The following is a 26,424-nucleotide window of genomic DNA, read 5'->3' on the forward strand; positions in this document are numbered from 1 at the left end:
GGAGAATCGCTTGAACCTGAGAGGTGGAGGTTGCAGTGAGCTAAGATGGCACCACTGTACTCCAGCCTAGGCAATGAATAAAACTCCCATCACACACACACACACACACACACACACACCAAAAAATCCCCCCCCAAAAACAAACAGTATTCTTAATTAAATTTGACAATTTGGCAGCATTTTGATATTTTATGCATGTGTATTTAAAATTGAATTCTGGGCCGGGTGTGGTGGCTCAAGCCTGTAATCCTAATTCTTTGGGGAGGCTGAGGTGGGAGGATTGCTTGAAGCCAGTAGTTTGAGACCAGCCTTGGGGTATATAGTGAGACTCCATCGCTATAAAAAATACAACTACCTGAGTGAGGCGGTGCATACCTGTAGTCCTAGCCACTCAGGAGGCTGAATTGGAAAGATCACTTGAGCCTAGAAGTTAGAGGCTGCAGTGAGCTAGAATTGCATCACTGCATTCTACCTTGGACAACAAGAGTAAGACTCCATCACCAAAAAATAAAAATAAAAATAAATAAATAAAATATAGCTGGGCACGGTGGCTTATGCCTGTAATCTTAGCATTTTTAGTCGAGACAGGGTTTCACCATCTTGGCCAGGCTGGTCTTGAACTCCTGACCTCATGATCCATCTGCCTTAACCTCATGAAGTACTGAGATTACAGGTGTGAGCCACTGTACCCAGCCAACAAATACATTATTATTATAAAAGGAGACAAATACAGACATATGATACTCAACTTACCTTAATCAAAGTGTAGCATCTTTATTGAGTAGCTTGGCAGGTACCTGACCAAGCAGTTGTGACCGTGTCACTGACAAATTTAGCTTCTCAAAGCCCTCCTTTACTCCCGCCTCTCTTTTTACTTCTAGCAGATGAGTCTGTTTCCTGCATAAAGGTCAGGAGGTACGATCTCCCAGGTTTCCATCCCTTTCCTCTGGACTTCATTCTAACAGTACACACTTTGGAATTTCCCGCCTCTCTCAAGGAAAGAAACATCTCTTGATCCTGACAAGGTTACTCCCCATTTTCTGTGTGGGCTTCATCCAGAATTGTCTTTTTCAACATCTTGAGCTTGTCCAAAAACTTTTTTTTGACAGGTAAAATTATTTATATTTATTGTGTACAACATTGGCTCTTTTTCCTTCAGCCTTTTAACATGCCCAAGTATCTGGGATTTTAAGCAGACATCTTTTAATTGTGCCTCAAGTGTAGGGTCCTCTGTTTCATTTTCTATTTCTTCTAAACTTCTTAAATGTGTTATCTGGCCTCTGCTTGGATTTCTTTTCACTTCATAGCCTTTGGTGGTATAGTTCTGTCCATATCACTTTAGTGAAATTGCTCCTACTAAGTGCCCCTGTTGTTTTCCTTTATTTATAATTTATGTATTCCTTCAGATAATTGTGTTTATAGTGTCCGCTATTCGATTCTGAGCTTTCAACCCATATTTTGAACCTCCTATTCATCTCCGTATTTTTCCCCTACAAGTACCTCAAACTAAGTTGATTATCTTATTTCTGAATCCTTTGCCCGTATTCCCTATCTAGCATCCTTTTTTTTTGAGATGAAGTTTCGCTCTTGTTACCCAGGCTGGAGTGCAGTGGCGCGATCTCGGCTCACCGCAACCTCCGCCTCCTAGGTTCAGGCAATTCTCCTGCCTCAACCTCCTGAGTAGCTAGGATTACAGGCACGCACAACCATGCCCAGCTAATATTTTGTCTTTTTAGTAGAGACGGGATTTCACCATGTTGACCAGGATGGTCTCGATCTCTTGACCTCGTGATCCACCCACCTTGGCCTCCCAAAGTGCTGGGATTACAGGCGTGAGCCACTGTGCCCGGCCCTAGCATCCTCATTTCTATTGCCTTTTAAAAAATATTTGAAACTTTATTATTTTAGAGATAGGGTTTTGCTCTGTTACCAGGCTGGAGTATAGTGGCACAGTTACAGCTCACTGTAGCCTCAAACTGCTAGGCTCAAGTGATCCTGTCACTTCAGCCTCCCAAGTAGCTGGCACTGTAGGTGCTCACTGCCATGCCTAGTTAATTTTTAATTTTTTGTAGAGACAGGCTGGTCTTTTGTTGCTCAGGCTGGTCTTGAACTCCTGGCCTCAAGCAGTCCTCCTGCCTTGGTCTTCTAAAGCTATGTTTGAAACTTTAAATCTTAAATATTTTTTTCTGGTGGATGCTTTGATAAAAATTGTACAACAGTGCTTTTCTTTTTCTTTCTTTTTTTTTTTTTTAATTAGAGCAGGAATGAAAGTTTATTGAAAAGCTTTGGAGCAGGAATGAAGGGAAGTACAGTTGGAAGCACAACTGTGCTTTTCAAAGCAAAATTTTGTTAGTATTAAGTCCCCTTTCTGGAAATCCATAGTGAGAAAATTGAGAATATATGAAAACTTAGAGTAAAAATAAGATATTAAAAAGGAAGAATGTACAATGACTATATGAAAGTGCTTATTACAACTTTATATGAACAGTGAAAAAAATGGGAAAAAAAGAAGTCCAGCAAAGTATGATACGCCCATAGGATAGAACATTATGCTGCTATATAAAATAATAATAGTTAATAAGAGGCTGGGGTGTGGTAGCTTACACCTATAATCCTAGCATTTTAGGAGGCTGAGGTAGGTGGATCACTTGAGCCCAGGTGTATAAGACCAGCCTGGGCAACATGGTGAAACCCTGTCTTTAATTAAAAGAAGAAAAAAAAATGATAAAAAAAGTAGGAGAAAAAATTGTTTTATCAAGTTATCATGTATTTTAATTTTTTTTTTTCTTTTTGAGACGGAGTTTCACTCTTGTTACCCAGGCTGGAGTGCAATGGTGCGATCTTGGCTCACCGCAACCTCCGCCTCCTGGATTCAAGTGATTCTTCTGCCTCAGCCTCCCGAGTAGCTGGGACTACAGGCATGCGCCACCGTGCCCAGCTAATTTTTGTATTTTTAGTAGAGACGGGGTTTCACCATGTTGACCAGAATGGTCTTGATCTCTTGACCTCGTGATCCACCTGCCTCGGCCTCCCAAAGTGCTGGGATTACAGGCGTGAGCCACTGTACCCAGCCTCATGTATTTTAATTTTAAGCGTATGATAAAACATATTAAAATTACTACCCGGAATTAGGTTCTTTTGCCTGAATATTTTGTAATTTTACAGTAATTGAAGAATTTCAAAATGATTGCTATGCTGAATTTAACCTCTTGTTAATGTGAATGATGTATACCTTTTCATCATTTTATGGCAAAATATTTTAAGTTTTATATTAGTATAGTATACGAATTCTAGCAGTGTTATTCCAGGAAAAGGATATTGCCTTAATGGTAATTTTTACTCAATTTGCAAGGTTCTATGAATAAATAACATTCTAAATGTTAATATGGCAAATAATGATGTAAGAAAACTTTTGGCATATCTCCTCATGTATAGTGAATATGCAGTCATTATTCTTACATCTGAGATTCTATCTAGCTTCTTGTGCAAATGCCTAAAGAATGGTGGCTGGGCATGGTGACTCATGCCTGTAATCTCAGCACTTTGGGAGGCCAAGGTGGACAGATCACTTGAGCCCAGGAGTTTGAGACTAGCCTGGGCAATATGATGAGACCCCATCTCAACAACAACAAAAAAAATACGAAAAGATTAACTGAGTGTGGTGGTGTGGACCTGTAATCACAGCTACTAGGAAGGTTGAGGTGAAAGGATCACTTGAACCCTGTGGTCTAGGATGCAGGGAGGCATGATTGCCTCACTGCATTCCAACCTGGGCGACAGATACAAGACCCTGTCTCAAACAAACAAACAAACAAAAAACCGAAAAACCTCACAATTTTAGTTATTATTTGAGAATAGATTTCTAATGAGTAAACTATAACTACTTTGTAGCTATTTTCAATTTAATGAAGAAGCACATGTTTATGGGATCAATGGCTACTTAATTTTAAACTTAAAAATGTATTAGCTGTTAGTTATATATGCAACTTAAACTTTCTTAATATCTTTCTTCTATAGGTGGATACCGTATTTAAAAAAATCTGTTCAGCCAGATAAATATGAAGAAAAAAGCTTTTTAAAAAATCATTTTAGTTCTGTTATATATGGTTTTTAGTATCATGCATTGTTGGTAGTGTGACTTTTTACACTAATGTAAAACAAAAAAAAATCTGTTTTTCTATTACACTTTCAGTAGAAGAAAGAAATACATATGTGTCTTTGCTAAGTCTATCTCAATTTGTGGTTTTAATGCATAGCTTATAAGCAACCCAGCAAATGTGTCACTTAATGATTAGATGTAGTCAGGGCCAGATAGAAGCATTTCTGATAGATTTCTAAGAATTCAATGTCGTGGCCGGGTGCAGTGGCTCACGTCTGTCATCTTAGCATTTTGGGATGCTCAGGCAGGTGGATCACTTGAGATTAGGAGTTTGAGACCAGCCTGGCCATATAGCCCCTCTCTACTAAAAAAAAATTTTTTTTTTTAACAGGTACAAACATTTATTTATTTATTTATATTTTATTATTTTTTTAAATTGCATTTTAGGTTTTGGGGTACATGTGAAAAACATGCAAGATTGTTGCATAGGTACACACATGGCAGTGTGATTTGCTGCCTTCCTTCCCCTCAGCTATATCTGTCATTTCTCCCCATGCTATCTCTCCCCACCTCCTCACCCCCCTGTCCCTCCCCCATTTCCCCTTAACGGACCCCAGTGTGTAGTGCTCCCATCCCCGTGTCCCTGTGTTCTCATTGTTCAACACCCACCTATGAGTGAGAACATGCGGTGTTTGATTTTCTGTTCTTGTGTCAGTTTGCTGAGAATGGTGGTTTCCAGTTTCATCCACAAAGCAGAGGGGCCAGACTGTTAGAAGGAAAGCTTAAAAAAAAAATACTAAAAATTTAAAAGATTAGCTGGGCATTGTTGTGGGTCCCTGTAATCACAGCTTCTTGAGAGTCTGAGGCAGTAGAATCGCTTGAACCCGGTAGGTGGAGGTTGCGGTGAGCCAAGATTTCACCACTGCACTCCAGCCTGGGCGACAGTGAGACTTCGTCTCTAAAAAAAAAAAGAAAGAATTCAGTGTTGTTTCTTTGTGGATAGTTTGATAAGCTGCTTATTTTCTTTTCCTCTTTAGATTTTTGTGAATTACATTGTTCTTTAGTTTTTCTGGCTTTCCTAAGGAGAGTTGTTGCAAATTTCTGCTGTATCCCCTTCCTCAAATTTGTCATGAGAATGAAAGAGATCTTTCTCTCTCTCTTTCTCTTTTTCTTTCTTTCTTTCTCTCTCTCTCCTGCCTGTCTGCCTGCCTACTTTCTTTCTTTCCTTTTCTTTTTCTTTGTTTCTTCCCTCCCTCCCTCCCTCCGTCTCTCTCTCTCTCTTCCTTTTCTTTCCTTTCACCTCCCTTCCTTCTTGATGAGGTTTTGCTTTGTCACCCTTCCTTTCTTTTCTCTTTTCTTCTTTTCTTTCCTCCCCTATGCCTTCCCATTTCCTTTCCCTTTTCCTTCTCCCTTTCCCTTTGGAGATGAGGTCTCGCTTCGTCATCCAGGCTAGAGTACAGTGTCAGGTACTATCATAGCTCAATCAAGCTTGGACTCCTGGACTCAAGGCATCCTCCCAAGCAACTGGGACTGTAAGTGTGTGCCACTGTGCCTGGCTAATTTTTTTTTTTTAAATAGAGATGGGGTCTTACCATCTTTCCCAGGATGGTCTTAAACTCTTGGGCTCAAGTGATCCTCCTGCATAAGCCTCTCTATTGTTTCCTGCTTGATACCAGAGAGTTTCCTGAAGCACAGTGGCTCACGCCTGTAATCCCAGCACTTTGGGAGGCTGAGGCAGGTGCATCACTTGAGATCAGGAGTGCGAGACCAGCCTGGCCAAGATTGTGAAACCCCATCTCTACTAAAAATTCAAAAGATTAGCTTGGCATGGTGGTGGGTGCCTGTAATCCTTTAAAATAAGGGCCATCTTCAGTTGACAAGATATAAGTGACTGTTAAACTTTCAAAATTAAAGAGTATTTCTGCATTAGAAAGATTTTTGATGATACTTCACAAAATTTCCTTAAAAGGGGCATTTATATAAAGTGAAATGTCTGACAACTGCAATCTGAGTAGAGAGAAAACATAATTGTAGAAATTAAAAAAATACTTTGAATTTAGCAGTATAAGGCATATTAGAACTTTATAGAATCTTAATAGAATTTGGAAAATAAAAACAGTTGACTTTTGTGTTCAACTTAATTTTTCCAGGCCCCACAGTGTCTTTCATAAAGATTTTTCAAAATGGAAAGTACTATAATCAGGCTTATGCAGCTATAAATATTTATCTTTTCAGCTCTTAAAATTAAAAAACTGTTATGTGTCTGGCAGAGGAGATGGTAGCCACTGTTCTTACTACATTGGTTTTTAGAATTTTAATTCTTATGTGATTTACATTACTCTAGAGTGATAGTTCGCTTTCAGGTATGAATGTAGAAATGAGAATCTTAAGGTTAAGGTAGCTCATACTCTGGAAAAATTTTATAGAACTTGACCTTTCATTCTTTAAATGTTCATTTAGAGTTTTGAATCATTATCTCATACAAAAATCTTATTTGTTGGCAGAATTTTTTCCTTTATATTTCTGTGTCAGCAGTGGGCATTCAGTCAAATTATTAATCTAGGATTCTAGTTCACCTGTTGAGTTGTTTCAAACATAGATTATGTCAGGTGATCTTCTCGTAGTAATCATTTGACCTTTGCCTTCTTATTCTTTAATGTCTTGTATTTATCTTTGAAGTTAGTTACATAGATTTTTATAAGAAATAACAGTTTTGTGGTGGTTCTTTTGGGACAGATTTTCTGATAAAGTAGAAAGTAATACATTTGGCTTTCTATTAATATTAAGGGTATTCTTCATAACCCAAACTTAAGAAACTGTTTACTCTTTCTACTAGATATTGGTCGTTGTATGAAGAATTTAAGTAAAAAATTTTCTTTTGTGCTTAAGTTTTATAAGCTGAATTACTATCATCATTATTTTTTTGAGATGGAGTTTCGCTCTAGTTGCCCAGGCTGAGTGCAATGGTGTGATCTCAGCTCTTTGCAACCTCCATCTCCTGGGTTCTAGTGATTCTTCTGCCTCAGCCTCCCAAGTAGCTGGGATTACAGGTGCAAACCACTATGCATAGCTAATTTTGTATTTTTAGTGGAGATGGGGTTTCTCCGTGTTGGTCAGGCCGCTCTCAAACTCCTGACCTCAGGTGATCCTCCCACCTTTGCCTCCCAAAGTGCTAGGATTACAGGCATGAGCCACTGTGCCTGGCCTGACTTTGAATGATTAATCCTAAGTTTATATCAAGAAAGAGGGAGATTCAGGTAAACTTTTTATCTTTAGTCAACCTTTCTGTCAGGGTTTCCATTTCTGATTTTTTTTTTTTTCTTTTTGAGATTGAGTCTTGCTCTGTCACCCAGGCTAGAGTGCAGTGGCTGATCTTGGCTCACCGCAACCTCTGCCTCCTGGATTCAAGTGATTCTCCTGCCTCAGGCTCCCGAGTAGCTGGGATTACAGGCATGCACCACCATGCCTAGCTAATTTTTGTATTTTTACTAGAGATGAACTTTCACCATGTTGACCAGGCTTGTCTCGAACTCTTGATCTCGGGTGATCCACCTGCCTTGGCCTCCCAAAGTGCTGGGATTCTGTAATCCCAGGATTACAGTGATCCACTGCTCTTGGCCCTGATTTTTAATTTTATATGTCTGTTAAAAATCTAGAGAAATATCTGCTTTAGTGAGAGTAATCCTTATGTAATTTTTTGAATTACTCTTTTTTAGCCTTGTTAAAAATTCATACTGGCAGAGTGATTTCTTTTCATTTTTTTGAAATGGAGTCTTGCTGTGTTGCCCAGGCTGCAGTGCAGTGGCACTATCTCAGCACACTGTAACTTCTGCTTCCTGGGTTCGAGGGATTCTCCAGCCTCAGTCTCCCAAGTAGCTAGGACTACAGGCACGTGCCACCGCATCCAGCTAATTTTTTTGGTATTTTTTTTTAGTAGAGATGGAGTTTCACTGTGTTGGCCAGGCTGGTCTTGAACTCCGGACCTCAGGTGATCTGTTTGCCTTGGCCTCCCAGAATGCTGGGATTACAGGCATGAGCCACTGAGCCTGGCTAAAAGTCCGTACTTCTTTTAGACGGAGTCTCACCCTGTCACCAGGCTGGAGTGCAGTGGCGCGATCTCAGCTCACTGCAACCTCCGCTTCCTGGGTTCAAGCAATTCTCCTGCCTCAGCCTCCTGAGTAGCTGAGACTACAGGCACATGCCACCATGCCTGGCTAATTTTTGGTATTTGTAGTAGAGACAGGGTTTCTCCATTTTAGCCAGGATGGTCTCAGTCTCCTGATCTCATGATCCTCCTGCCTCACCCACCCAAAGTGCTGGGATTACAGGCATGAGCCACTGTACCCGGCCCTGATTTTTGATTTTATATAGGTTCTAAAAAAATCTAGAGAATTGTCTGCTTTAGTAAGAGTGATCTTTATGTAATTTTTTGAATTAATTAACTCTTTTCTAGACTTGTTAAAGATTTGCACTGGCAGGGTGATTTCTAGCAGCTTTGAAATGTCCAGCGGGTCATTTTCTGTTCCAAATGTTGGAACATTTTGCTAAGTCAGATGAAACTTGTTATTTAACATGCTGATTTGTGTTACAGTCAACACATTCTCTAGATGCCTTGTTAACAATACTGCTGGAAAATACCCAAGACTTTAGTATTTTCAAAATAAATGTTCTGTAGGCACCTCAGACAGCAGGTTATTAAGTTTTAAAGTGTATGGTGGTTCATTTATGTGAAAATATTTCTTTCTTATATGAAATGGTTTAGTATTATTTCCTGGATTGAATATTGGTAAAAATAATCTGTTAAAATAACAGAAGTATTTAAAATATCGACACCTAGTTAACCAATGAAGAATTAAATTCATTTACTGTTCATACTAACAAGTTATTTTCTAGTGTCTCTTGCTTTTTTTTAAGATGGCATGTTATTTTTTGTTTTATAAATATGCACTTTAAACAAAGTAATTGAGAAATGAAAATGACTAGAAACTCCTTTTTACTGGCTAAATATTATATGTCATATAGTTCTATTTTGTAATTTCTATTTATAGAGCCTTGCATAGACTAGCACTATGGTTCTGTCCTTTGAAGAATGAAAAGCCCTTTTAATTGTCAGAATTTATTGGATCACAAAATGAAGTTCTACTTTTAGTTTTTATTGATTGAAGAAGTTATTTAATAACCAACAGCTTTTAAAAACTATTATGAATTAAGTAATACTTTTAAATGAAGAAATTTGCTCTCACTGCTTATGATTACTTTAAAAATTAATGCAGGCAGATGATCCCAGGGCTGGCAATTCTAGACATTAGGTGTTCTGGGCCAGGCCTACCATATTTGGCTGTTGTTCATCCATAAGTTAGTGACCCTTGAAGAAGAGTCTTATTCAAGAAAGACATTGTTTTATACCTGTCACTCATTCTTGTTTTCTGTTTAACTTATCCTTTGACAAAAATTCAGACCTATAGAAAAGTTGCAAGATTAATACAAAGAATTCTTGTAATTTTTCACCTAGAGCCTTTAAATGATAACATTTTACCTCATTTGCTTTTACCGTTTTTCTCTATATCTGTATTATGTTTTTTGTTTGTTTGTTTTTTGTTTGAGATGGAGTCTTGCTCTGTCAACAGGCTGGAGTGCAGTGGCGTGATCTCGGCTCACTGCAAACTCCACCTCCTGGGTTCAAGCAATTCTCCTGCCTCAGCCTCCCGAGTAGCTGGGACTACAGGCGTGTGCTACCACGCCCAGCTAATTTTTGTATGTTTTAATAGAGATGGGGTTTCACCATGTTGGCCAGGATGATCTCAATCTCTTGACCTCATGATCTGCCTGCCTCGGCCTCCCAAAGTGCTGGGATTACAGGCGTGAACCACTGTACCCAGCCTGTATCATGTTTTTATCCGAACCTTTTAGAGTAAGTTGCAGGCAGGATGTCCCTTTACCCCTTATTAATTGAATAAAGACTGTTCAGTTGTTTTATCTGTTTAATCTGTGATCTGAAAACTTTCTCAGACTTTATGTTGTTTTGACATTGAGATTTTGAAGAATACTGTCATTATTTTCTAGACTTTCTCAGTTTGGATTTGTTTTCTTTCCTTTTTTTTTCAATTCTTTTTTGAGACAGTGTCTGTGAATAAATATTTTAAGTGTTAATATGGTAAATGATATTAGGAAACAATTTTTGGCATATTCATTATGTATAGTACACATACAATCACTTTCATTCTTTTCTTTTTTTTTTTTTTTTTGAGACGGAGTCTCACTCTTGCCAAGGCTTCAGTGCAGTGTCGTGATTGGCTCACTGCAACCTCTGCTTCCCAGGTTCAAACTATTCTCCTGCCTCAGCCTCCTGAGTAGCTGGGATTATAGGCGTGCGCCACTATGGCCGGCTAATTTTTGTACTTTTAGTAGAGACAGGGTTTTACCATGTTGATCAGGCTGGTCTGAAACTCCTGACTTTGTAATCCATCCTCCTCTACCTCCCAAAGTGCTGGGATTATAGGCATGAGCCACCATGCCCGGCCTACAATCACTTTCATATCTGAGATAGATTCTATCTAGTTTCTTGGGGTACATGGCAAATATTTTAGGCTTGTATGGACTGAACAGGTGACTTGTATGCTTCACTTTGGTGTGGTTACCAAATTGGTATTGTTGTATCTGAGCGAGTTGTTAGGAAAGCACCATTCTCTGAGACCTGATTGTGAGTCTTTTATTGCCGGCAGCTGAGAGTCAGCTCACGCTCAAAATCCCTCCACCCCGAGGAAGGGGTTTGATTTCCTTTTATATGTTGCTCAGGGTAAGTGGGGCAAAGCAGAATTTTACAGAAGCAGAATAAACAAGTTAGGGGAGGAGGCTGGTAAGTAGGAGGCAGGAGGCTCCCATAATTGTTGATTAACTAAGGAGGGTATAGAAGTGGGTCCCATGATTGCTGGTTACCAAGGAGGGCATCAATCAAGGGGATATTCACAATAGCAAGTGGGCTTGTCAAGCAGGGTATGGTTACAATGGTTATATGTTTTTATGGTTCTAAGCACAACATGACCCAGCACTGTGACCCCAGGTATACACTCAAGGGAGGAATGGCAGGGGGAGAAGCCAAGATGGAGTCAGTCAGGCTCACTTCTAAGATGGAGGTAGTTTGGTTCACCTCAGTATGGTTACCAACTGAATGAAATAAGGTATGACTGATTGGTTATGTTAATAAAATATGTCTAAAATGATTGTATTTTTGTTATTTTATTTTGAGATAGAGTCTCACTCTGTTGCCCAGGCTGGAGTGCGTTGGCATGATCTCGGCTCACTGCAACCTCTGCCTCCTGGGTTCAAGTGATTCCCATGCGTCAGCCTCTTGAGTAGCTGGGATTACAGGCATGCGTCACCACACCCAGCTAATTTTTGTATTTTTAATAGAGATGGGGTTTCATCATGTTGGCCAGGCTTGTCTTGAACTCCTGAGCTCAAATGATCCACCCTCCTTGGTCTCCCAAAATGCTGGGATTACAGGTGTGAATTACCGTGCCTGGGCTGTATTTTTATAATTTTAAGATATACAATTACTAAAATAGGTTATTTCTATTCTCTGATAGATTTTTTTTAACCTTCTTTATTTAAAAATTAATGTAAACTCAGGCTCTGAAAGTATAGGGAGTAATAGAATCACTTCCTGCTGGGTACGGTGGTTCACGCCTGTAATCCCAGCATTTTGGGAGGCCGAGGTGGGCGGATCACCTGAGATTGGGAGTTCAAGACTAGCCTGACCAACACGGAGAAACCCTGTCTCTACTAAAAATATGAAATTAGCCAGTTGTGGTATGCACCTGTAGTCTCAGCTACTCGGAAAGCTGAGGCAAGGGAATCTCTTGAGCCCGGGAGGCAGAAGTTGCAGTGAGCCGAGGTCATGCAACTGCACTCCAGCCTGGCAACAGAGTGAGACTCCGTCTCAAAACAAACAAACAAACAAAACACCAAAAAAACAAGAATCACTTCTTATGCAACTGTCATCCAGTGTGCAAAATAAAAGTAATATTTGAGGTCCCTTCCTTCTTTCTTCCTGGGATGTCTGTCATTTCTATGCATGTTTTTATACCTTTACCACATGCTTAATATAAAACATGGTATAGTTTTCTCTTCTGTTAACTTTATAAGTGATACATGCTTGTTTTGAGGTTTATGTATGTTGATGTATGTAATTTCTGTTCATTTTGCTGCACTTCATCAGTTCTAGCACATTTTTCCCCCAATATTTTAACAGCCTTTACATTGGGATGCATCTTAAAATTGATGATGTCTTGCCTTAACAATTAGTATTGTTTCTTTTTTTGTGGTACATAAATATATGATAATTGTGATATGAGCCACAATTTTATTGCATGCTTCATATTTTATGACTAAGCCACACAATATCCAGTCCTTTTCTGACAATTAGATTATTTTGAAATTTTGATACTACGTAAAGTGCTACAGTGAACATTAATTTACCTGTTTCTTTGTGCTTATTTGTGAGAGTTTCTCTAGATGGGGTATACACCTGGAAGAAGAATTGCTGGATTATAGAATATGTCCATCTTCAGCTTTGCCCTCTAAAGTGATTGTACTTCTTACCCTAGTATAGCAGTTCCTGTTGCCCTTTTCTTCTTCAGCATTGGGTATTGTCCTACTTCTTTTTGACAGTCTGATGGCTATAAATGGCGTCTTACTGTGGTTTTAATTTGCATTTTCCTTATTACTAGTGAGGTTGATAATTTTTTGAAGTAAGACTTTGCTCGTATTTCCTTTCTGTGAATTGTCTGTTTATATCTTCTGTCCATTTGTTTCCTGAGTTTTACCAAACGTAACACGACTTCTTTAGATCTTTTCTCAGTTATGTGTATTGCAAATAACTTCTGTACGTCAGTGGCTTATCTTTATTTCTGGTATCATTTGATGAATGAAAGTTTTAAATTTTAATAAAATCAAATTTGTCATTTTTTTCCTCTTAGAATGTGTGTTTTTACATCTTGTTTTAAGAAAACTTTTGCTTGGTGACAGAGATTGATGATTAAAAATGTAACATTAATTTTAAACTAAGAGGAATAAAAATTATAAATCTTCTGTGTAGGCTGTTCCCAGCATACACAAGTGTTATAGGCACTTAGAGACATGGATTTTTCTTTTCCTTTAGTTGTCTTTGAAAAGATAAAAATATCTATAATTGGTGAAGATTTTTCTTCTTCTTTTATATTTGTCTTCTTGAAGGAAATTCTAGCATTTCAGCTGGAGAATAATTAGAGCATGTGGGTGTGAAACTATTTAAATATAATGAGGGACACACAAATATAGAATTATAAAATTCTCATGATGAATTCACAGGTAGCCATTCTGTGATTACAAGTGATTGGGGAATCACTAACTGGAAACAATGTTCCCCCTTCCCTCCCTTCCTTCCTTTTCTTTCCTCCCTTCTTTTCCAGTGAGGTGCTCTATTTTTGGACGGGATATTGTGAGGTGGGTAACAATACCAAAGTGAAGCAGATAGTCACCTGTTAAGTCCATACAAGATATAAAGTAGTTATAAGTTTGTAGCTTGTAATGTTAAGGAAAAAAAGTGGATTGACAGTATTTTGGATAAACTAACTTTTTTGAAAAGTAGTACACAAAGTTTTGAATTTACAAATGAAACAATGTACAAAAGAGTTTACTACTGGATTTAATTAATTTTCTGGCTGGGCATGTGTGCCCAGGCTGGAGTGTATTGACAAGATCTCAGCTCACTGCAACCTCTGTCTCCCAGGTTCAAGCTATTCTCCTGCTTCAGCCTCCTGAGTAATTGAGTTTACAGGTGTGTGCCACCAGGTGTGGCTAATTTTGTATTTTTAATAGAGAGAAGGGTTTCATCATGTTGGCCAGGCTGGTCACGAACTCCTGACCTCAAGTGATCCACCTGCCTTGGTCTCCCAAAGTGTCTGGGATTAAAGGTGTGAACTGCCGAGCCTGGCCAGATTTAGAATTTTGTTTTCTTTTGCTGCTAAGCATCTTTATGAATACCTTCTGTGCTATGTAAGAAAAGTGTTAATTTTAAATCTGTAATTTTATTAGAAAGTGAGGAACTAGAATTTAGCCAAGATGAATATTGGGAGTCCGTGTGGTGGGAAATAATCAGAAAGAGATGACAGATCAAAGGAAAAGAAGGACAATATTTTGAGAACAGAAAGTGAAGGACTATAGGAGCATAAACTCATATCTTGGAGTTTGATTGAGACAAGGGAGGGAAAGAGAAGACTGTGAGAGATAACTGGATCCATGTAAAGACCAAAGTAGGAATAGGAGAAGGATTTGGTAGTCGGACAAGAAGCGCCTACTTGTTTGTGTTTTTTGGTGTTGCTGGTTTCTTTGTTTTTTAGCATGCTCACCGTACTTAATGCCACTGAACAGTACACTTAAAGTGATTTAAGGTAGTAAATTTTATTTATTTTTACCACAATTTTTAAAAAGGAAGATTTAAAAAATGGAGATTTGAACAAATAGAAGAAGTAAGTTGAGTAAGGAGAGTGCAAGGCATTATTGCCTTTTATTAAATTTATTAATTTATTTATTATTACTATTTTTTTGAGACAGAGTTTTGTTCTTGTTGCCCAGGCTGGAGTACAATGGTGTGATCTCGGGTCACTGCAACCTCCGCCTCTTGGATTCAAGTGATTCTTCTGCCTCAGCCTCCCAAGTAGCTGGAATTACAGGCATGAGCCGCCACGACAGGCTAATTTTACATTTTTAGTAGAGATGGGGTTTTTCCATGTTGGTCAGGCTGGTCTCAACTCCCAACCTCAAGTGATCCACCCGCCTCAGCCTCCCAAAGTGCTGAAATTACAGGTGTGAACCACCGTGCCTGGCCTAATATTAAATTTATTTGTGATAACATAGTATATTTAGAAGAACCTGGTCAGGCATGGTGGCTCACTCCTATAATCCTAACACTTTGGAAGGCTGAGGTGGGCAGATGGCTTGCGGACAGGAATTCGAGACCAACCAAACGCCATCTCTACTGAAAATACAGAAATTAGCTGGACATGGTGGTGTACACCTATAATCCCAGCTCCTCTGGGGGCTGAGGTGTGAGAATCACTTGAACCTGGGGAGGCGGAGGTTGCAGTGAGCTGTGATTGTGGTACTGCACGCCAGCATAGGCAACAGAGGGAGATTCTGTCTCAAAAAAGAACCTTACTACGTATGGGGTGTGTATACGTAAGTTTGGTTAAAAATAATTCAGAAATTTCATATTGGCAAATAAATTGAATATAACTTGGTAAAGTATTTCTGTTTCTGTTCCCTCCTTCCCTTTTCAGAAGGCCTAATATTATGTGTAGTAAAAAAAAAACATGAAAACAGCCCACTATGGTTAGCAATGATCAGAGTCAAGACTATGGGTGTCAATATTGATTACATTGCTGGTTTGGCCATTATAAAAAGATGTGAACAATTTGGACAGAGTTATTCAGATATGACTTAAAGTTTGTTAGAGGATTGGAAAAGTAAGGCCTATATGTCAGTCCATTTGGGCCGCAATAATACAATACCTTAGACTGGGTAATTTACAAAGAGCATAACCTGATTATGAAGCTGAAGGCAAAAAAACAAAACAAAACAAAACAAAAAAACCCAAAAAAACACATAATCTTACCGCTCACAATTCTGGAGGCTAAGTTCAAGGTGCCAGCAGATTTGGTGTCTGGTGAGGGTTCACTTTCTCCTCCTTCAAAGATGGCATCTTTTCACTGTGTCCTTCCCCCGGTGGTGGTGGAAGGGGTGAAACAAGCTGTCTCAGGCCTCTTTTATGTAAAAGAGCACTAATCCTGTTCATGAGGATAGAGCCCTCATGAGCTACACCTCCCAAAGGTGACACCTCTTAATACCATCACTTTAGGGGTAAAGTTTCAACATACAGATTCTGAGGGAGCAGGGGGGCGGGAGCAGGGACACAGACATTAAGCCTGTAGTAGGTTTAAGTACCTGAAATTATTCTAAGGAATGAAAACTTAATGGTTGCTCTAATAGGAGTCTTCACTATCCTCTGAGTAATATTTTATGGGCAGCTCCAGCTCACAAAGGGGTAGTATTTCAAAACATCGTTTCTTAGTTGATAAGAACAAATGCCAAGGTCATGAATAATATAGCTGCAGAGGACAGCACAGTATATATTGCAATTAAAAATAATAGGAAATAGTATTGTATTAAAACAATATTTTGGACTCTATGGGCTTCAGCAGCTCCTGGGACTATAGTACTTTTTAAAATCCGTAAACACCAGATATAAGCAAGTCATGAGTATATCTGATGGAGGGTGGGAGAAGGGAAAGAGTTAATACCTGGATATACCAGGGAGTCACAGTGGTCAAGTTAATAAGTAATTTATAGGTCTTTTATACCTGTCTCCAGCACCACCACCTAGCCCTTCTGATGAACTATATATTACATGATATTCCTATCTGTGTTTATTTTCTAAAGTCCCTTTTGAGATAGGTTCACAGAGCACAGTGGTTGAGAATTGGCTGGTGAGGGATAATAGTACTTTATCTAAGCTTCATTTAGTTGGCCCTGGATGGGGCTTTGAGTTGATTGATTGCCTTCCAGCTTGGCATGTTGGAAAAGAAAAGCTAAGAATGGCAGGATTCAGAAATTGCAGCAGTTAAAAAATTTTCTCTGTCAGTTATCAGTTGTTCACACAATTTAGCATGGCATGGATTTAACACGGCATGAATTAGCCTAGAGTGGTGTGCATGGATCTGATTCCCTGGCATTTCATCATGCTTTTTTTCAGATTTGGGGGCCATGATTTGATAGGATTTGAATTTGCCTGTGGTTTTTGTACAGACTAGGTCATTGGTTCTCAGATTTTAGTGTGACTCTACATGGCCCTGGGAGCTTGTACACTTTCAGATGCCTGGACCTTACCACAGACCTACTGAATCAAAATCTTCCTGGTTAGAGTTTTATGTGTTTATTTACTTACTTAACTTTTTTTTTAAATGGAGTCTCGTTCTGTCGCCCACGCTGGAGTGCAGTGGCACAATCTTGGCTCACTGCAACCTCTGCCTCCCAGGTTCAAGTGATTGTCCTGCTTGATCCTCCCGAGTAGCTGGGATTACAGGCTTGTGCCACCACACCCTGTTAATTTTGTATTTTTAGTAGAGACAGGGTTTTACTCTGTTGGTCAGGCTGGCCTTGAACTCCTGACCTCAAATGATCCACCCGCCATGCTTGACCCTTATTTAACTTTTTATTGAGGAAAAAATATAAACATATTCAAAAGTAGACAGGATAGTATAATGAACCCCAATCTACCCATCATCAAGCTTCTATAACAGTTCACGGATCATTTCATTTTATCCATATTCCTATCCACTTTTTCCTCTTCTGTATTATTTCAAAGCAAATCCCAGGTTATTTTAAAGTATATATATAAATATATTTTTAATAGGTTCCATAGATGATTTAAAAACTCTTTGAACAGTTAATACATGTGTGTAGTAAGAAAGGATATACAGTGAAAAGTAATTCTTTTCATTGCTCCCAGTATTGTTATTCTTCACCAAGGCAAAGAAGCCCTCAATTTCTTTCTGTATCTGTATTCAGTGCATATGGAAATATATGCATATAACTTCTCTTTTTAATTAAACACACATAGTAATATCTATTGTAAAGTACACACTTTTTGAAATCTTGCTTTTTTTCATGTAGCAGTAGTATTATCTTCAGAATCAGATCAACAACAAGGCAAATAAATTGTTTTCATTCTTTTTAAAGACCCTGGTTGGTCTATGTGTCAAGGCCTATTTCGTACCTTTTTAATGGATATGTAGGTTATTTACAATATTATGTTGCTTTACACAGTGCTGCAGTGAATGTTCTTGTACAGTATCGGAGTTGCCTAAATTTCTAGGTCAGAGAATATGTTCATTTGCAATTTTGTTAAATATTGCCAGCTTGCTTTCCCACCATCTGTGTATGTATAGTGTATAGCGTTCTTCTGTATTTTTCATGTCTCTCTTATTTATGTTCATGCCTTCCTTTAAATCTACAAGTATATAATAGCTGTTTTAAAATTATCTGTTGGCTGAGCTCAGTGGCTCATGTCTGTAATTCCAACACTTTGGGAAGCCAAGCCAGGAGGATTGCTTGAGCCCAGGAGTTGGAGACCAGCCTGGGTAATATGGCAAGACCCTGTCTCTACAAAGTTTAAAAATTAGCTGGGCATTGTGGCACATACATGTGATCTCAGCTACTTGGGAGACTGAGGTGGGAGGATCATTTGAGTCAGGAGATTGAAGCTGCAGCAAGCCATGTTTGTGCCATTGTACTTCAGCTTGGGCAACAAAGATTCTGTCTCAAAAAAAAGAAAAAAAAGAAAAAGAAAATTGGGCTGGGTGCAGTGGCTCACACCTGTAATCCCAGTACTTTGGGAGGCTGAGGTGGATTACTTAAGGCCAGGAGTTCGAGACCAGCCTGTCAACATGGCAAAACCCTGTCTCTACTTTTGAGCTGGGCGTTGTGGCGGGTGCCTGTAATTCTGCGAAAGTCTGATTATCTGTGAATTTAATCATTTTTTTTTTTTTGAGTCTATGGGTATGGGTTACAGAAGTAGTTTGTAAATTAGGAGAATCATGGCAATGTTAAATTATTGAGCAGGGTTCCATAGGGCTCACACCTGTAATCTATTTGGGATTTCTTGGGAGGTTGAGGTGTGAGAGGTTCAAGACCAGCGTGGGCAACACAGTGAGACCTGGTTTCTTTTTTTCTTTTCTTTTCTTTTCTTTTTTTTTTTTGAGACGGAGTTTCGCTTTTGCTACCCAGGCTGGAGTGCAATGGCGCGATCTCGGCTCACCGCAACCTCCACCTCCTGGGTTCAGGCAATTCTCCTGCCTCAGCCTCCTGAGTAGCTGGGATTACAGGCACGAGCCACCATGCCCTGCTAATTTTTTGTATTTTTAGTAGAGACGGGGTTTCACCATGTTGACCAGGATGGTCTCGATCTCTTGACCTTGTGATCCACCCGCCTCGGCCTCCCAAAGTGCTGGGATTACAGGCTTGAGCCACCGTGCCCAGCCTTGGTTTCTTAAAAAAAATCTATTGTGAGGCCGGGCATGGTGGCTCAAGCCTATAATCCAAGCACTTTGGAGGCCAAGGCGGGCGGATCACCCGAGGTCAGGAGTTCAACACTAGCCTGACCAACATGGTGAAACCCCGTCATTAAAAAAATAATAATAATAAAAATAAAAATAAAATAGAAAAAAAGATCTATTGTGGTTAAGATTGGAAGCCTCACAAAAGTGCATTAATGGATGAGTTTGATACATTTAGCAGGAGTTTTCAGTGTGGTTTTGCTTCATTAAAAGAATGATCAATTGATAGTTTTGAAATCTCTTCTTATTAAAGATATGGAATAGATGTCAGTAGACGCCAGTGAGTTGGTTTGGAACTCCAGAATTTCAGTTTATGATTTTCTCCTACACAGTGAACATCAAGTCTTAATTTGTTTAGTAAGGATTTGTAGCTGATTTATTAGGGCCAAGTCAAATTAGGAATGTGGTAGATTGTGCACAGCCTGGAAATTTTCCTAAAGAAAATTTTTAGGAAGCTGAAGGAGGTATAAATTTGTGCCTTTTATCTGAAAGGTGGTGCATTTACTTGTTCCTTTTACCATACCTTAGCTATGTGACTGTGGGCCAGTTACCCAGTCTTAGTAAACTTTAGTTTTCTTTTTTTTCTTTCTTTTTTTTTTTTTTTGAGATGGAGTCTTGCTCTGTTGCCCAGGCTGGAGTGCAGTGGCTCGATCTTGGCTCACTGCAACCTCCACCTCCTGGGTTCAAGTGATTCTCCTGCCTCAGCCTCTCCAGTAGCTAGGATTACAGATGTGTACGACCATGCCTGGCTAATTTTTGTGTTTTTAATAGAGATGGGGTTTCACCATGTTGGCCAGACTGGTCTCGAACTCCTGACCTCAAGTGATCCTTTCTCTTTGGCCCCCGCAAAATGCTGGGATTACAGGCGTGAGCCACTGTGCCTGGCCAACTTTTGTTTTCTTTCTTTCTTTTCTTTTCTTTTTTTTTTTTTTTTAAAGATGGGGTTTCACCATGTTGGTCAGACTGGTTTTGAACTCCTGACCTCATATGATCTGCCTGCCTTGGCCTCCAAAGTGCTTGGATTACAGGCGTGAGCCACCACGCCCGGCCAACTTTAGTTTTCTTAAAAGCAAATTGGAAAGATACTGCTATGATTAGATAAAATATTGTAAATAAAGTATTAAACTGTTGAATAGTAAGTGCTCAGTAGGAGGTTGCTCTTATTTTTAATATTATGGACATTACAGATTGTGATGGTAATCTGTTGATTCTGAGTTAAAGAACTGATGTTTGTGATTTGTTAAAGGAGTATGAGACTACACAGTTAATATAATATAGATTTTTAAATTGTAGAAAATGAATATATTTCAACAAACCAACATTTATTGAATACCAACTCTATATCCTTGGCACTTTGCTTTAGATCTAATGTGACAGACAGATGTATACACTGACAATTACAATATAATGAAATGCTGTAATTGCAAAATGAGAAGAATTTAGGAACTACTGGGAGAGCATTGCATGCTTACCTCTGTCTGGAGGGTGAGTTTGTTTCTGGAGAGGCTTCAGCAGGAAGATACTACTTTACTTTGATTGAAATCTGAGAGAGTTTTAATAATGTTCAATAGTAGATGTGAGTCAGGGTGCAGTGGCTCATGCATGTAATCCCAGCATTTTGGAGCCTGAAATGAGAGGATCACTTGAGGCCAGGAGCTGGAGGCCACAGTGAGATATGATTGTGCCACTGCTCTGCAGCCTAGGCGAGACCTTGTTAAAAGAAGAAAGGGGGCCACGTGCCATGGCTCACACCTGTAATCCCAGCACTTTTAGAGGCCGAGGTGGGTGGATCATAAGGTCAAGAGATTGAGACCATCCTGGTCAACATGGTGAAACCCTGTTTCTAGTAAAATACAAAAAATTAGTTGGGCATGATGGTGCACACCTGTAGTTCCAGCTACTAGGGAGGGTGAGGCAGGAGAATCGCTTGAATCCGGGAGGCAGAAGTTGCAGCGAGCTGAGATTGTACCACTGCCCTCAAGCCTGGTGACAGAGCAAGACCCTGTCTCAAAACAAAAAAGAAAAGAAGAAAGGGTAGATGTGTAGAAAAACATTAAGAGAACATAATGCAAAGTTCCTATATCTGGCTTCTCAGTTTATTTTTACACTTGATCATTTGTATTAGGAAACTCCAAGATAATTCTGTGCAAGTAGAAAACACGGAGTATTACTTAAAGTGATGATTCTATCCAGTGGTGGTTTTGATGTACATGTTTATATATTGTTGTAGCAGACCATGTAGCTGGAAGGCAGACTGAAAACCTGTGTAATTATTAGTTTTTCCAGCTGTGGTCCTGAGGATTCATTCTTGTGTGTGTGTGTGTTTTGAGTTCCTATAGACAGGTCAGCAGTTTCTAGGTTGATTTCATATTTTATAAATGCTGAGTTGGTAAAATAAGGTAATAGGGTAGAACATTAAGTATGCCATCATAAAACTGGATCCTCTTTCTTATCTATGTCATATCTGAATCAAATAATGTTTATAAAATTATTATATACTTAATGGTTGTGTGTTAAGAATGTTGGCTGTTTCACCCTCAGTAACTTCACGTGCTTTTTGGATGCAGGCATAAAATAAATAGAATGTCATTCAGTCCTTGAGAACCTTAGAATGATTTTAAACCTATTTTAAAAATATGAGTGAACTAAGGACTATATTTGGAGGAAGTTTAAAGGAATATCCATATAATAAAGTACAAATTCAGAAGAATGGGAACACAGATACAACTGGGTAGAAAGTCATCGTCTTTGTAATATAATGCTTTTTAAGATCAAAGGATAACATATTTAGTAAATAGAATGTAGGATCAGCTATTCATGAAATGGGCACACTAATTTTATTTAAAACACCTGCCAAAAGACAGGGTACAGTGGCTCATGCCTATAATCCCAGCACTTTGGGTCAGGTAATCCACTCCCTCTCTGCTAAAAATACAAAAATTAGCTGGGCATGGTGGCGGGTGCCTGTAATCACAGCTACTCGGGAGGCTGAGGCAGAAGAATCGCTTGAACCCAGGAGGCCAAGTTTACAGTGAGCTGAGATTGCACCATTGCACTCCAGCCTGTGTGACAATAGCTAAACTCCTTCTCAAAAAAAAAAAAAAAAAAAAAAAAAAAAATTCCTGCCTCTCTCTTTCTGTCTCTCTATATGTATATATTGTTAAAGCAGACGTAGGTTATTTTTTCTTCCTGAGGCAATCCTTGGGCTTTAGGTTTAAGAAATATGGCTATAAACTTTGTTTATGTAATGTGTATTTTCTTTGCTTGTCATTGGTTTATAAGTTTTAATTTGGTACTAGAATGTTTTGTCAAATGTGTACAGTTGAAGGATCTGTACTTTTTTTTTTTGAGACAGAGTCTTCCTCCGTCTCACAAGGTGAAGTGCAGTGGCGCAATCTCAGCTCACTGCAACCTCCGCCTTCTGGGTTCAAGCGATTCTCCTCCCTCAGCCTCCCAAGTAGCTGGGACCACAGGCATACACCACCATGCCTAGCTAATTTTTGTATTATTATTATAGTTGGGGTTTCTTTACCATGTTGGCCACTTTACTTTTGAGGGAAGATGGTTGGCATCATTTCTAGGGCATAATGGCCATTTCACCTTCTCAGTAAATATTTGTAAAGTAATTAAATGCACTTGATTCTTTATTCTCAGCCTTTTAATGCAATACTCAGAATAGCTGAAACACCGGTTAACTAAAATGGAAACATTAAAGATAGTTATCTTCTCCAAGGGAAAAAAAAAACCATCTTAGTGAAAATTACTTTTTTACAAATTGTGAATTTGACCATTAAGAATTTTCTTCCTGAAATTTAAAATTAAAATAAAAATTTGTTGACATTAATATTTCTTCTCCCCCCACTCCCTTTTTTTGGCAGGTATGGCCTCACAAGTCTTGGTCTACCCACCATATGTTTATCAAACTCAGTCAAGTGCCTTTTGTAGTGTGAAGAAACTCAAAGTAGAGCCAAGCAGTTGCGTTTTCCAGGAAAGAAACTATCCACGGACCTATGTGAATGGTAGAGACTTTGGAAATTCTCATCCACCCACAAAGGGTAGTGCTTTTCAGACAAGGATACCATTTAATAGACCTCGAGGACACAACTTTTCATTGCAGACAAGTGCTGTTGTGTTGAAAAACACTGCAGGTGCTACAAAGGTCATAGCAGCTCAGACGCAGCAAGCTCAAGTGCAGGCACCTCAAATTGGGGCGTGGCGAAACAGATTGCATTTCCTAGAAGGCCCCCAGCGATGTGGATTGAAGCGCAAGAGTGAGGAGTTGGATAATCATAGCAGCGCAATGCAGATTGTTGATGAATTGTCCATACTTCCTGCAATGTTGCAAACCAACATGGGAAATCCAGTGACAGTTGTGACAACTACCACAGGATCAAAACAGAATTGTACCACTGGAGAAGGTGACTATCAGTTAGTACAACATGAAGTCTTATGCTCCATGAAAAATACTTACGAAGTCCTTGATTTTCTTGGTCGAGGCACGTTTGGCCAGGTAGTCAAATGCTGGAAAAGAGGGACAAATGAAATTGTAGCAATCAAAATTTTGAAGAATCATCCTTCTTATGCACGTCAAGGTCAAATAGAAGTGAGCATATTAGCAAGGCTCAGTACTGAAAATGCTGATGAATATAACTTCGTACGAGCTTATGAATGCTTTCAGCACCGTAACCATACTTGTTTAGTGTTTGAGATGCTGGAACAAAACTTGTATGACTTTCTGAAACAAAATAAATTTAGTCCCCTGCCACTAAAAGTGATTCGCCCCATTCTTCAACAAGTGGCCACTGCACTGAAAAAATTGAAAAGTCTTGGTTTAATTCATGCTGATCTCAAGCCAGAGAATATTATGTTGGTGGATCCTGTTCGGCAGCCATACAGGGTTAAAGTAATAGACTTTGGGTCAGCCAGTCATGTATCAAAGACTGTTTGTTCAACATATTTACAATCTCGGTACTACAGGTAGGTGAGAACTGCATACTTTTTGGTTATTAATGAATGTTTAATTTCTTCTAAATGAAATAATATTGTGTATGTTTGTGGTGTAAGAGACTGCTTCAGTTAAATAAGGAAATCAAGAGAAGACCAATTTAGCTTTGTTTTAAAGAGATTTTAAAAATGAAGACACAAAATTTCCCCAAGCAGAATAGAAATCTCCACTGCAAAGTTCCATGCTAAAGACATCTGGTTATTTTTATTTTAAATGGAAGACTTGAAGGAATAATAGATGATTAATAATGATCAAACAGAAGTCTTTAAATATTGGAAAGTATTTACCGTAATTTTTGTATATGTCTTTGGGCATTTCAGTACTTGAGAGAAATAGTTTATTAAAGACATAATCATATTTGACTGAACATTTAGAAGAATTATATACAGGTTTGAGTAGCCCTTATCTCAAACTCTTGGGACCAGAAATATTTTGGATTTCAGAATATTTACATGGCCAACTAGTTAAAGCACCGCAAATCTGATAGTTTGTTTCCTTTGGGTGTCATCTCATTGCCCAAAATGTTTCAGATTTTTGGATTTGGGATACTCAACCTGTATAAGAATTCAGAAAGTTATTCTGATTAACAATGATTTTAAGATTCAAATATACTTCTTTGGTTCCCATGAATCTTTAGGTCACCTGATCATAACCAGTTTTATTATGTTCTATCCACATATATACTATGGGTGTGCTTGGTGCTGGGGGGAAGTTAAAGAAGAAAATAATGCCCATGTAAATATTGATAAAGTGCTACAATGTCATGATTAATACAACACGAGCCTGAAATACAATAGATAGTGTGAGGGGCTAACTAATGATTACCAAGATTCAGAATACCAAAAACTCATTCTGGAGTGTAAAATGATTTTGAATTCATAGTTAATAACTTTGAGCATAAATTATTTTCATATAAGCCTGAATAAATTTATAATCTTGGTGTATGCCACAGACCTACAAGGTCCAACATGATGGACCTGCCATGAAGTATAGACAAATACAGGATCTGTCAATATTAGTCATTCATAAGTTAATAGACAAAAACATGCAATTTATTGTTAGAAATGGTTGGAACGTGGGGGATATAAATTTAGACCCACCAAGGGGTATTTTCTGATACTGCATCTGCCTTTGCACTGCACCTGATTACCCTTCTTGCAAGTATATGCTGTAGTGCCCAATACAAAATAAAGGAGAGATTAATTAGCTCCTACACAAATCAACTCTAAATATATGCTCTACCAGTAGGTTATCAGAAGGAATTGCACATTTCTGTGACTAAGTGGTAGTAAAGTTTATTAAAATACGTATTAGAGTCAGGCTTGGTGGCTCACACCTGTAGTTTCGGCAATTTGGGAAGTGGGAGGATTGCTTTAGGCCAGGAGTTTAAGACCAGCCTGGGCCACAGAGTGAGACCCTGCTTCTACCAAAAAAAAAAAATAATAATAATAATGAGCCAGGAATGGTGGTAAGTGCCTGTAGTCTTAGCTACTCAAGAGGCTGAGATAGGATGATCCCTTGAGTCCAGGTGTTAGAGGCTACAGTGAGCTATGATGATGCCACTGCACTCTAGCCTGAGTGATAGAGTGAAATCCTCTTGCAAAAAAAAAAAAAAAAAAAAAGGATGTATTAGAAATTGGAAATATAGCCTAATATACCTTGTTTTAAAAACATTATTTTTATGGATCCATAATAGGTATATATATATATTGATGGGGTATATGAGGTTTTGATATAGGCATATAATGCTTAATAATCATATCAGGGTAAATGGAATATTCTATTTTTTCAAGTATTTGCCATTTCTTTGTGTTACAAACATTCCAATTAGACTCCTTTAGTCATTTTTAAATGTGCAATAAATTGTTGACTGGTCACTCGGTTGTGCTATCAAATACTAGATATTATTCGTTCTAACTATATATTTGTACCCATTAACCATCTCCACTCCCTGCCCCCATCTACTGCCCTTCCCAGACTCCAGTAACCGTCATTCTACTCTTTGTCTCCATGAGTTCTATTGTTTTAATTTTTAGCTCCCACATATGAGTTAGAATATTGTGAAGTTTTGTCTTTCTGTGCTTGGCTTATTTCACGTAACATGATGCCCTCCAGTTCCATCCATGTTGTTACAATTGACAGGATCTCATTCTTTTTCTCCTTTGTGT

At 38.7% G+C, this 26,424-nt stretch overlaps 1 protein-coding gene across 8 annotated transcripts in view; it reads left to right on the plus strand.

Moving 5' to 3' along the window:
* The window catches only part of HIPK3 (homeodomain interacting protein kinase 3), a 103,961-nt gene that overhangs the window by 12,751 nt on the left and 64,786 nt on the right, over window positions 1-26,424 (plus strand). For all 8 annotated transcript variants that reach the window (XM_010333226.3, XM_010333237.3, XM_003919969.4 and 5 more), the window contains one exon: window positions 23,130-24,228. In XM_010333226.3, the coding sequence (XP_010331528.1) occupies window positions 23,132-24,228 (1,097 nt within the window). In that variant the 5' untranslated portion in view covers window positions 23,130-23,131. The remainder of the gene's footprint in view (window positions 1-23,129; window positions 24,229-26,424) is intronic.

Source organism: Saimiri boliviensis, chromosome 6 (assembly GCF_048565385.1).
Source record: "Saimiri boliviensis isolate mSaiBol1 chromosome 6, mSaiBol1.pri, whole genome shotgun sequence".
Classification (NCBI taxonomy): Eukaryota; Metazoa; Chordata; class Mammalia; order Primates; family Cebidae; genus Saimiri; species Saimiri boliviensis.